At 36.2% G+C, this 12884-nt stretch overlaps 1 protein-coding gene across 6 annotated transcripts in view; it reads right to left on the bottom strand.

Moving 5' to 3' along the window:
* The window catches only part of CEPT1 (choline/ethanolamine phosphotransferase 1), a 38834-nt gene continuing 27138 nt past the window's right edge, over positions 1189–12884 (bottom strand). For 4 of the 6 annotated variants that reach the window (XM_018045904.1, XM_018045900.1, XM_018045898.1 and 1 more), the window contains exons 5-9: positions 11431–11515; positions 4094–4225; positions 3417–3575; positions 2800–2925; positions 1189–1965 (exon numbers count right to left, since the gene is read on the bottom strand). In XM_018045904.1, the coding sequence (XP_017901393.1) occupies positions 1846–1965; positions 2800–2925; positions 3417–3575; positions 4094–4225; positions 11431–11515 (622 nt within the window). In that variant the 3' untranslated portion in view covers positions 1189–1845. The remainder of the gene's footprint in view (positions 1966–2799; positions 2926–3416; positions 3576–4093; positions 4226–11430; positions 11516–12884) is intronic. The other 2 variants (XM_018045899.1, XM_018045901.1) reach the window with 1 other exon arrangement.

The raw sequence follows: 12884 nt of genomic DNA, 5'->3' as shown, positions 1-12884 counted from the left end.
CAGTTAACATCTGCTGTGTCTATCTCATAAGACAATGATGTAACTCTGCCAAATTTAATTATCTTTCCTTCTTTTTTCCTTTGTCCTACCTTGTGACATCTGATCTACCCTAGCATTTTCTTGTATGAACTTCTCTACCCCAGATGCTGGAGAAGTTGCTAGCAAGCAAAGATAGTGAAAACTTCCCTTTCCTGCTACATTTTAGCAAAGAAATGAAAGGTTTCACTACCACTGCTAATCAAGATTACATGGAATTGATGGAATCATTAGAAGTGCAAGAAAGAGTTCTGGTTGCCAGGCAAAGCAGCACAGCTATTGTGTATCCATGATTATGGAAATGGTATAAATAAGAATCAATAGTAAGATACCTCATTTAACTTTTGCTGTTTGCCTCTTCATTCAAGCAACTCAACTACACACAACAGAAACAGATCTGGTTTATAGTTACTGAGGACACCTGTTTTTTGTTTCAAACTTGGAGCCAGAAAAGGAGAGTGGAAATATTCAATAATTGCCAAGAGAGGCACAAGCCTCTCTTATTTTAAATCTGGGGCAAGGGCTTGAGATTCTGAGAGCTACTAACGAGTCAATCCTAAAGGAAACCTGAATTTTCATTGGAAGGACTGATGCTAAAGCTCTAATAGCTTGGCCATGTGATACAAAGAGGTGACTCACTGGAAAAGACCCTAATCCTGGGAAAGACTGAAGGCAGGAGGAGAAGGAGATGACAGAGCGTGAGATGGTTGGATGGTATCACCAACTCAATGGGCATGAGTCTGAGAAAACTTCAGGAGACAGTGAAGTACAGGCAAGCCTGGTGTGCTGCAGTCCATGGGGTCACAGTCAGACACGACTTAGCAGCTGAGGAACAACAACAAAGACCTATTAAACTCCTCTGGACTTTTAAGATTATGGTTCTCTTTTTACAAAGGGAAAAAAGACTTATAATCTCAAGGGCGACAACTATCACAACAAAAAACCTTCCAAGAGGGAAAATGAACATAGCACTCCCATGTTTTAAGTTAAACAGTTTTATACAAAATAGAAAGGTCACAGGACACATGTTGACGATGTAGCTGACTTAATCTTATTTACTAAAGAACAAAAATAAGTTTTGCTTAAAAATTTAAAAAGTGCCATTAAAACTTAGTTTATCTTCCCACTGAATAAAACTGAGGAAAAAAAGACTGGCTTTCGGATCATGTTTATTTAAAAAAATAAAATGGATCGACAAAGTTACCACATTATTATGCATGCTAACAGGATTTCCCAAGCCCATGAGATACCATATCTTGAGCAATAAAAAAATGACTTCCTCAACAATGTAAAGATAGGAAACTTTTCAATCCAAATTCAAAATCTTTATCAAGTTCCACCTCATAAGCTAGTAAAATATATCTGTGCCACAAGCTGAGCTTCTTAGTAAAGAAAGCTTGAGAAGATACTAAACAAGGATGTCACTAAAAAGATGATGATTTGTTAAAATTATAAAGCAACAAATTTTGGCCTGGAAATATTCTACATTAGAAATCTCCACCACTGGGGATCTGCCCCCCATGACAATTTTACTCTGAATCCAGGATAATTACAAACACATGGTATTTTTTTCTTGCATGCTTTCTTGGGCCAACCCTGCATGACAACACGTACATTTACAGGATGGAACTTGAAATTCCCATTCTCACACAGGGATAGTTAAGAAGTGTTATCAATAACAAAGAATAAAAGTTATACAACATTGATTATTATAAATTATTCTTGTTCTTAACCGCCCCATTCTCCTTAATATGTTCGGATTCTTTCCTGCAGAAAACATGAGTTTCCTATGTAACATCAGTTACATCATTAATGATGATTAGAATGAGCTGTGGAGACCTTGATTCTGAAGACATGTATATGCAGATGAGATGCAATCTGATTGCAAACACTGACACAGTAGCGAATCAAATCAAAGAAAGAGAAGACCTGGAAAATACAAAAAAAAGAGAGATTATTAGATTCTCAGCACCTGCTCAGGCCATCCCTAAAGCCGGAGAGGCTTCTGACTTTCTCTTGTCCTGAAATCCATCTTCAATTCCATACAATTTTTTTTTCCTAATATATTTATTTATTTATTTATTTTTTACTTTACTTTACTTTACAATACTGTATTGGTTTTGCCATACATTGACATGAATCCACCATGGGTGTACATGCGTTCCCATCCATACAATTTAATAACTCAATTTCCCCACAGATCTCCTTTATACCAAGGAGCAACAAACTTAGTGAGTATTTTATGCTTTGTGGACCATACTTTGTCACACTGTTCAACTCTGCCTCTGAAGCATAAAAGCAACCACAGATAAGACATAAATGACAGGGCATAACTATGTTTCAAGAAAACTTTATTTACAAAACCTGACCACTGGCCCACACAGTATAGTCTGCCAACTACTGCTTTATAGTCAGAAATATGGAATTTATGAGCCAGGATGTAGGCAGGACTAATAAGAATACAAAAGAATGACTAAAGACAAAGTCACAAGGAACTCTCATGAAGTCCCATAAATGTTTTCTGGTATTCTAAATCATTACAATTAAAAAAAATTTTTTTGGCCACACCCGTGGCATGTGGGATCTTAGTTCCCTGATCAGGAATAGAACCCAAGTTCCTCATTTTGGCAGGTGGAGTTTTAACCACTGGATAACCAGGGAAGTCCCTAAATCATTATATGATCTATCTCTCAGGACTGGCCCACTGAAACAAGAAAAAAAGCAGCCTCCAAATCATGAAATAGAACACAGTACAAAACTTACCAGGGCTATCCAAAGTACAATATATTCATCAATAAAGCTGTTAAAATACTGGTCCAGAAACAAAAGTGCTGGACCTATGAATGCTGTGTCATGTAAGTGCATCTCACTTTTAGTCATGTGTGCCACCTACGAATAAAAGAGAATCAGTGATGTCGGCAGCCATTTTCATTTTACAGCAATTGTGAGCTACACAGTAAACAGTATTGTGATCAAATATCATGTTTCAAGAATCCTTTAGCAGTATCTACTGAATGTTCAAAACTAAGATGACAACACAGAGTGGGTTTGAGAGCTATACACTGAAGGTATGTACCATGACAACTAAATCCCCCCCAAAAGCTCTTCACAAAGAGCCTTAAGTGTACAGAATGAGAATGAAGAATAGACACAAACTAAATAATCAAATTAAACTGTGGATAGAAGAGTTGCAGAGGTTTTAGGAGCTTCTGTTAATCTCAAATTGTAGCTTCATGTAACAGTAAAAACAGTTCCTATGTTGATGTCAAGAGATTTTGACTGGAGGAGAGCAAACTCTAGAATTGCTTAAGAAACTGTGAAATAGAACACTCTGGTCCTAAAACCAAAATAAGAAAGTTAAAAACAAAACTGGTGCTTACCACAAGCTTATTGGTGATTTTGGCAGATACAAAACCAAATGTTAATATATAAAGACAGGGATGCTTTTCGAAAAGCTGAACTGCTGATTTCTTATAAATCATTGCAGCTAATGTAATTACTGATCCAATATGGAGGAAAGGAGAAAGGACACTTGTTCCCTGTTTAGAATAAAAAGAAGTGAGGAATTAGTGGTATTCTATACTGATAAGATACTGTATGGATCTGCTTGATGTAAGACAGCAACGAAACTTCTAAGAACCTCATGGTGTCTGAAAGCCAGCAATTTTTATAACTGAATACCAGAACTACTAGGGAAGAGTAGCAGCGAGGACTGGTTAGGCACAAACTGATTTTACGTAAAGAGGCCAGACATATTTTACAAAGCAGACTGCACTCTAAAAAAGATACACGTTTTTAAAAGTGTGTGTGTGAGTATATGTGCGTGCACAAAAATATGCAAATATGAGCATATAAATCTTTACATGTGTAAATAAAACAGAAGTTTCAGACACTACTTTTTTCTTTAACGCTAAGTGCAAATTCTCAATTAACAAGTGATTTTTAATTAATTCAAATAACAACTCAAATGAAAAAGCAATTACAAAACTAAGTCCGAGCACAGAGATTACAAAACTAAGTTTGAGCACAATCACCGGAAATCTTAAGAAATACTTACTGCTATCGTTGATCCATTTTTTCCAACACCACCTGTGAAGATTACACGGAAGTAATTTGTACAGGAAAATATGGTCCCTGCTACAGTACAAAGCGCAGGAAAAATTTTCATTTGAATATTCAGCACTGGAATCTTTAACAGGTAGAGAGAGAGAGCAATTAATATATATATATACATATATACAGATTAAAATAACAAAACATATATTTGATTCATATTCTGATATAGTCTCCATTCCTTCTATAGTTTGTAAATACTCAAACTGATGGAAGTTTCCCTAGCCTTTCCATTATAAACAACATAACAAGTCTCAACAAATGAGAGACTACATAAAAATTAATCTTACTTCTGATACAATTAAAAAAAAAAAACGGATTCAACTTTATTAGTCTGTGATATAGCTAAGTTCACCTAACACATCCCAGAAGTCTGGCAACACAGAATCAGGTTATCCTCTAGCCTTTTTATAAAAGAAGTATGCTTTGCCTTTTTCTTTGTGCATTTTTTGAACTCTACTGATAAATCCGTAACTAGTTATTAATTGTTATGAGAAAAGCATAGAGTATAAAGAACTAGAAGTATGTGCAACAAGATTAAAAAAAATCTCCAAACTTGAGAATGGAAGACAAAAGTTCTACTGAAAAGAGGTCCCCAGTTCCAAACTGTTGGAATATAAGCTGCTAGCAAAAGCAGAGAGCAACTAAGAAAGCATTCATATTCAAGAAGCTTCTGATAATCTCAAATTGTAGCTTCACATAAAAGTAAAAACAGCTCCCATATTGATGTCAAGAGGTTCTCATTGGAGGACAGAAAACTCAGGGACAGGAGGAAAAATATATGACACACACCCAAGCAGGTACAGCTCTATAATTGTGTATCCAAAATTTTAACATACAAGTTTACTTTTCAGAAGAAGTAATAAATTTTTGTAGTGTATGGAAAATATGAATCAATTTACCTAAGGTAAGGGCGGGCGGGGGGGTGGTCAGTAGATTGAGATCACGTATCTAACCTTGCAAACACAATAACCTCATTTAAAACAAAACTCACTTGTACTAAATCTTAAAAATCATTTTAAATTTCCTTTTTACACTTCTCTTTTTAGCTTTTCTGAAGTCTCCAATTTTGTCCAGTATGGAAGGAAAAGAAAGCAACAGTAAAATGATAAATTCTATTAAGAGAAACAGAATGGCTCTAGAAATAAGATCCCAAAAGCTATGGTTTTCCAACAGCAATCATTCCAAAACAATGGTTTAATAGGTAATGAGTTCTTACAATGATGACATTTTAATCACGGCTATTTATACTTTTCAGGGCTGCCATCTGCCCATATTTTAAAAATCAAATAAATGTGAAATTGCCCATTCTTTTTGTGTTTAAAACCCCATGAAGATCGACAGATACAAAATTAAACATTTAGATACTCTGTTTCTTTAAAACTCTCAAGAACTCAGTTTATTTACACAACTCTATGACCTCTTGCAAAACTGTAGTCTTAAAAAACAGGGGAAAATCAACTATTCAAATTTCAAGTTGTACTGTGGCAGTGTTTAATTTTCTAAAATGAAATAGGTCAACTTAAAAAATTAAGCCCAGAACTTTATGGAGCATCTTAAATTGTCCCCTTTTTTCTCTAATTGATCTCCAAACTCTTACAGTCCAAATTCAAAGTTTGTTTCCAATAAAGGAGAAAATCAACACCACAGGTTGCTCTGAACTCCAAGAGATTTTTTCTTCTTCATTTTTTTTTTTGCTCTCATTCAGAAAACTAAAGATATCACAATCTAAATCTGATGCACCTGGCTGAAATTCAATACTCTGGCTAGTTCCCCTTTCCCTCCAGACAAAGGACCTGCCTGGCAAAGGAGGAAATACTACACTCTTTCAGATTTCAAAGGAAGCAAAGCATTAATCCATTACAGCGGCATGCCTTTATTAGGGCCAGGGTACTAAACGAGTGCCAGTGACTTAGTGCCACAACTAAATGAGAGTGTAGCAGTAATTTGTGCCACAACTGAACTGAATAGCATCACTGCTGCTAAGTCGCTTCAGTCGTGTCTGACTCTGTGCGACCCCATGGACTGCAGACCACCAGGCTCCTCCATCCATGAGATTTTCCAGGCAAGAGTACTGGAGTGGTTGCCATTGCCTTCTCCAGAATAGCATCACAACTGTATTTAAAATTTGGTGAAAATGGTTTAGGATCATGGAAATTTTTGCTCTTTGAAAGAACAAACAGTAATATTACAAAAGCCAGCCAAAGCTTGGGCCACAATCCAAGCTACAGACTTAGGGGCAAAGAATCATAAACATTCTTAGGACCCTCTTCACCTCTGTCATATATGATAGCTATATACACCAAAACATTCACTCCTGAATGTAGGTTTATGCTTAAATTGATTTTTATATTCTTTAGAACCCTGGATATTGTAGGTGTTCAATATAAACTTGTCAAATAGATTAAGATGTCCTCCCTTTCTCTTACTCTCCATGTAGAACTTTTTTGAGATGCTATGCAGACACATCTTGCCCCCTCATTAAGAAGGGAAAAGGAAGTTAGCTACAAGAAAATGAGGCAACGTGAAGGAAAAGCTGAAGTCAAAGGAATCCCAAGTCCTACCATGTGATTCCTTAAAGATCAGCCCAACTGAAGTACCTATAAAAATTACTAAAAAAAAGAGTTGTCACTTTCACCTCACTCAAGATCAAGGAGGGTGGACACTTTCTGTCTTTCTCAACCCTTCTCCTTCTGTCCTCATCTTCCTGGAACGTGTTCAAGGTGATCAAAGTGCATCCACTTTATAGACACTGACAGAAAGCTATATTAAAGACACCTTCATCTCAGGCCTACTAAGAGTGTCCTCAGTCTGAGGCTGGAAAGAATACAAACTCACTTGGGTCACAGTGTCTGCTCTATAGCTAGGGTGAAATCCTCAAGTTGTTGCTTAGTCTGGTTGTTGTTAAGTTGTGTCTGACTCTGTAACCCCATGGACTGTGGCCCACCAGGCTCCTCTGTCCATGGGATTCTCCAGGCAAGACTAGTGGAGTGGGTTGCCACTTCCTTCTCCAAAGGGTCTTCCTGACCCAGGGATCTAACCCCTGACTCCTGCTTGGCATGCAAATTCTTTACCACTGAGCCACCTGGGAAGCTCAAAATCCTTTGGATTCATGCCATAAATTATACAACCAAATAATACCAATCTAATGTAATTCATTTTCCAGAGATGAAAAAAATCTTAAACTCTCAGGTTTACAGATTAAGACAGACACAGGTTTTGGTTGAATTGCTCAGATTAAAGCAAAATATCAGTTACTAATAAAATACTCTTATAGGCTTTGTAAATTTCAGCAGAAAGTATAATTTTGAGATTAGATACTTTCTTCCAAAGAATGTGGATATGTCTGTTTGTAAGTTATGACCAACCTAGACAGCATTTTAAAAAGCAGAGACATTACTTTGCCAACAAAGGTCCACCTAGTCAAAGCTATGGTTTTTCCAGTAGTCATGTATGGTTGTGAGAGTTGGACTATAAAGAAAGCTGAGTGCCAAAGAATTGATGCTTTTGAACTGTGGTACTGGAGAAGACTCTTGAGAGTCCCTTGGACTGCAAAGAGATCCAACAAGTCCATCCTAAAGGAGATCGGTCCCGAGTGTTCATTGGAGGGACTGATGTTGAAGCTGAAACTCTAATACTTTGGCCACCTGATGCAAAGAGCTGACTCACTTGAAAAGAGCCTCATGCTGGGAAAGATTGAAAGCAGGAGGAGAAGGGGACTACAGAGGATGAGATGGTTGGATGGCATCACAGATTCAATGGAGATGAGTCTGAGTAAACTCCGGTAGCTGGTGATGGACTGGCGCACAGCAGTCCGTGGGGCTGCAAAGAGTCGGACACGACTGAGCGACTGAACTGAATGTCTGATTTACTTAAGTATAAAGGCACTCCTGAAGTCTTTCAGTTTATCAGTAAGATATCTAATGAATTCTACCTAATGAATTCTGAAACTTCACCTGTAATGTTTGTGTGTACGCTCAGTCATGTCTGACTCTGTGACCCCATGGGCTGTGGACCGCCAGACTCCTCTGTCCATGGCAATTTTCCAGGTAAGAATACTGAAGTGTGTTGCCATTTCCTCCTCTCAGGGAAATCTTCCTGACCCAGGGATGAATCCTCTATCTCTTGTGTCTCCTGCATTGGTAGGTGGATTCTTTACCAACTGCGCCACTTGGGAAGCTCTTCTCCTGTAAAACCCCTCACCTGTAATAAACCCACCATTTGCCTAAACTGGATTCTAGAAGGTGTCTCCCGTTTTAACACACATTTACTTAACACACATCAACTGCTACTTAAATAATCGAATGTCAGTGAAAGTAACCAGCAGGGGATTTTATGTGGATCCCTTCCAAAGTAATATTCCTTTTTTCAAGAGTGATATATATGGTAGAAGATAGTTCCAAGACATCCCAAAAGGATATACTCTTTTGGAGAAGCAATACACCAAAAAATGTCTTGTTTCTTGCAATGTATAAACTATGTAGTAACTTTTGTGCATGAGAATAATTTCTTTTCTTAAAACACAGGGGAAAAGAAACACAAACCACACACACACAAATCCTAACCAACCTAAACAAACAAAAACTAACTACAACCTCTGGTGAAACAAACAAACAAAATCTCTTTGAAGGAAAAGAAAAAAAGCAAAAAGTAGGTGATCAATAAGCAGTAGATGGAAATCACTTACCTTTGCAAAACAGCTGATCTTCTAAAATCAGCTTTAAGAAGACATCTGCACTGTTTTTATTTGTTTTCACCATAAAGCTGCTTTCTTAAATATCAATAAAAGTCTTTAAATGAGGATTTGGAAGGCAATTTCCATTTTATGTCCTCAGGCTCAAGAGAAAAAAAATTCATTCCTGGGCCCTAAATAAATATCTCCTCTCCACTCTGGCACACAAATAAATCAGGGCACTGGAAGTACAGTCCTTCCTGAACTAAGACAATGCATTTCAAAACACCTTATTCAGCCATGAGCTCATGGGGTCATGTATAAAGAAAAAAAGAAATAGAGTGGTTGAAATCAATTATGGGAATCTGTACTGAAAACTGCTCAAAGAACACAAATATTTCTCTAAGCCTCTGAATATCACCAGAGAGGACAAGTCCTTTCCTTTTAGTTTAATGATGGTAACAGTAGAACCAATGATACTAATGATAAGACATGGGTCTGGGAATCTGTTTCCTTATTGCAACCTGACCTCACTAATCCTGGAATTGAATTGCTGGGTCTGGGACCTCCAATTCAGTCTTGGGTCTGAGAGTTCCTCAGATTACTTCTTTAAACATATAATAAAAAAGAATGATTGTATATATCTTGTCAGAAAGACAGGACAAAATATTTGATCCTTTTAAAGAAAAATAATTTCTGTTATGCACATGTACAGATTCTGTATATAAATCCTAATAATGGGAACATGTTTACTTGAAGCAAATTTACTGCCAGGTATCACCTAAAAATTAAGGATATGTGTATAGCCTGCGTGAATACACAACTACACTGACAACAATGCTTTCCGTACTTCCATGCTGATATGGATAATTAGGTATATATACTTGATGTTGACTTGTTTCTAGACAATTAAGCCAGAAATTCTATTTTTTGCTACTGATATGTTGAAACACTACTGGTAATTTATATGTGTATAAGAGATGCAAAGTAAATTTGGAGGGGGAGATATTTTGGTATAAAACACAAAGCCTATGTAAAAAATAATATAGTCAAGAGATAAAAAAAATTAAGTGAGAGACAAGCTTTAGGCTTTATAAAATAGTTTCAGGAGAAGACTACTTTTTCTTCCCTTCTACAGCCAAATTGTTTAAAACTATTACCTATTTAACATTTTTATAGCTACTTATAACTGTTTACTATTTAGCCTACAAGAGAGCAAAAGAAATAACATTATATGAAATCCAAGATCTACAGAGAGATACAAATATATAGGACATGTTTATATATCTATAGATCTTGGATTTCACTAGAGACAGTACTGGCATTTGAGACTAATGTGTAAAAAAGATGTGATTTTGAATGATACTATGCATGAACGGTTTCAGAATTTTCCTGGTTGACTAACGATTATTTTTATTCCTTCATTTCCCTCCTCACAAGGCTATCCTGTCAACAAAAGCCATTACGCAATTTCTGGTAATAAATACTTAGGGAAACATATTAATTATACTTCCTTGAGTATCAAATTCACCATCATTAAATGAGTTAGGTAAAGGGAAAATTTTGCTGAGTAAATTTCCCTTATACTTAAATATTAATCTGACTTTTAAGAACTGTGTTTGTTTCAGTTCAGTTCAGTCACTCAGTTGTGTTCAACTCTTTGCGACCCCATGAATTGCAGCACGCCAGGCCTCCCTGTCCACCACCATCTCCCGGAGTTCACTCAGACTCACGTCCATTGAGTCCGTGATGCCATCCAGCCATCTCATCCTGTGTTTGTTTAGGAGTAGGAAAAATTCCAAATTTAAGACCAGCCACAACTTCTCTTGAGGGCTTATCATTTGATGGAGACTGTTCCTGAGTGCTTTACACATACTCATTTAATCCACAAAATAACCTTATCAGACAGGTACTATTATTGCCCTCATTTTATAAGAGGAGAAAACTAAGCCACAGAGAGTTGAATAACAGATCAAGTTCACTTAGTAGGCAGTGAAGCCAGTACCAAACTCAGGCAGTCTGGTTCCTTAGCCTGTGTTCTTGACCCCCCTGTATTATATATATTATATTCTTTCTCCAGAAGTTTGTGGCAAAGAACTTGTGTTTCTTGGGAATGACTATATTTCAGGTCAGGTTGAAAATCAGGGTCTCAGCTTGTTGAAACAATCCTACAGCATTTATTTCAATAAGCATTTATTCTGTTCTGGGGTCAGAATTAATTTACTACCAAAATTCATTATTCAGCTTTAAGCATACAGTGGAGAAACTAGTAGACTCATGTAGTTCAGCTGGAGAATAAAAGGTCTGACTTAGTCTTGTCATTGGTTAACTTGATACACTACCTGCTGTTCCCTCACTTATACAATGGGATAACAAATAATAATTCTGAAAGCCTTTAAAAATACCCTTGAAATGGACCTACTGAACCACATAACTCCAAATAGTAAAATTCACTATGCCCTAAAGAGAAGCTTGTGTCTTAACGTTGTTTGTTTTTGGAGAGAACAAAATAATTTGACATATCACCTTTTAACTGGATTATACTGGATTAGAAAAACGCAAGCAAAAGACAACATGCATTACGTGGGATACACAATGTGAAGAGTTACCATAGATTGCCAAAAAGGTGGTCCTCCAATCACTGCCAGCAAATGCATGATTATTATGAAGATTTGCACTTCAGTCACATCAATTCTGATTAGGTACAAAAAGCCAAAAAAGCAGAATTACTCAAAACAATTTCAAGTTAATTACTTGCAAGCTTAGCAGCATTCCTCTATCATGCACAATAGAAAAAAAATCTCAAATATTGAGGAAAGGGGAAGAGGAGGTGTCAAAAATTTGTTATGAGCAAAATCAAATAAAATCCAGGGCATTTTCATTTAATTTAATCAATTTCACAGAGCAATAAAAACCCCTCCTTTCTAAAGAAAATTTCTGAAGTTGGGTTGAAACTATAGCTTAACCTTTCTCACCAAAAAAAAAAAAAAAAAGGAAAAAGAAAAAAATAAGTGTGTGTATTAAATTTTGAATGTCAAGCAGAGGACTACACTGCACTGGTATATGAGATCTTGAAATTAAGTGCTTTGTAGTATCAAATGGAAGAAATGGTGAGCTTTTACTAAAGTAACCTAAATCACAGATGCAAAACTTACTGTCCTTTTTATTCATTTAATGCCTTCCATGGTATGGGTGTGGAAAAAAATTCACCCAATTTTCAAATTCTTATGCTTATTAGGTCAATTACTCTAAGACATCCAGAAAGAAGATACTGAAAGCAGTCAAGAATTAGCTTTGAGGTTGTTGAAAATGATCTTTACAGTTAAGAAGAGACAAACCTGGTACAAAAACAGGGCAGTAGAAATTAGAAGTCTGAGAGTCTGAAAAAAGAATATGGGCAAAAAGACTGAGAAGTAAAGCATAAATTGGTGTTCCTTTCCCTCTATAAACCAGCACTTTATATAATCTTGAGACTGTCCTTCTCAGATTATTGGGTCCAAATGCCTTTCAGTTTCAATGATTTACCCTACGGTATGCTCACACAGAATGTCTGTACAAGGTGATTTATCACAGCATTATTCATGGTAGCAAAGCTTTAAAAATATCTCTCAATGAGGGAATAGTTATAGAAAGTATGGTATTGTACTTCCATACAAGGGACTATTGGGTAGTTTTTTAAAAAAGAGTGAGACAGCTCTCTATCTGGTGATATGGAAAAATATCAGTTATATTAGGTGAAAAAAAAAGTTGCAGAAAAGTATATGCTACTTTTTGTGTAAAAAAAAAAGAAGAAAAATAATATTCCATTTTAATTTTTGCCAATAATTACATAACAAATTTCTGGAAGGATACCTTACAAACTAAGAACAGTGGGTACCTACTGGAGAGGGCAGTGTGAGAACTGGACAGCTGGGAAATGAGGATGAGAAGAGACTATTCACTGCATAACTTTTTTATAATGTTAGTTTTTAAACAAAGTGAATAATTTATCTTTTAAGATAAACTAAAAAAAAAATTAGTCTAAGAAAGTGGACAGCAACAACAGCAAGGGGGTTCAAATTCT

This window comes from Capra hircus, chromosome 3 (genome assembly GCF_001704415.2).
Source record: "Capra hircus breed San Clemente chromosome 3, ASM170441v1, whole genome shotgun sequence".
Classification (NCBI taxonomy): domain Eukaryota; kingdom Metazoa; phylum Chordata; class Mammalia; order Artiodactyla; family Bovidae; genus Capra; species Capra hircus.
The sequence above is the reverse complement of the archived record's forward strand: the minus strand, read 5'-3'. Positions and strand labels throughout refer to the sequence as shown.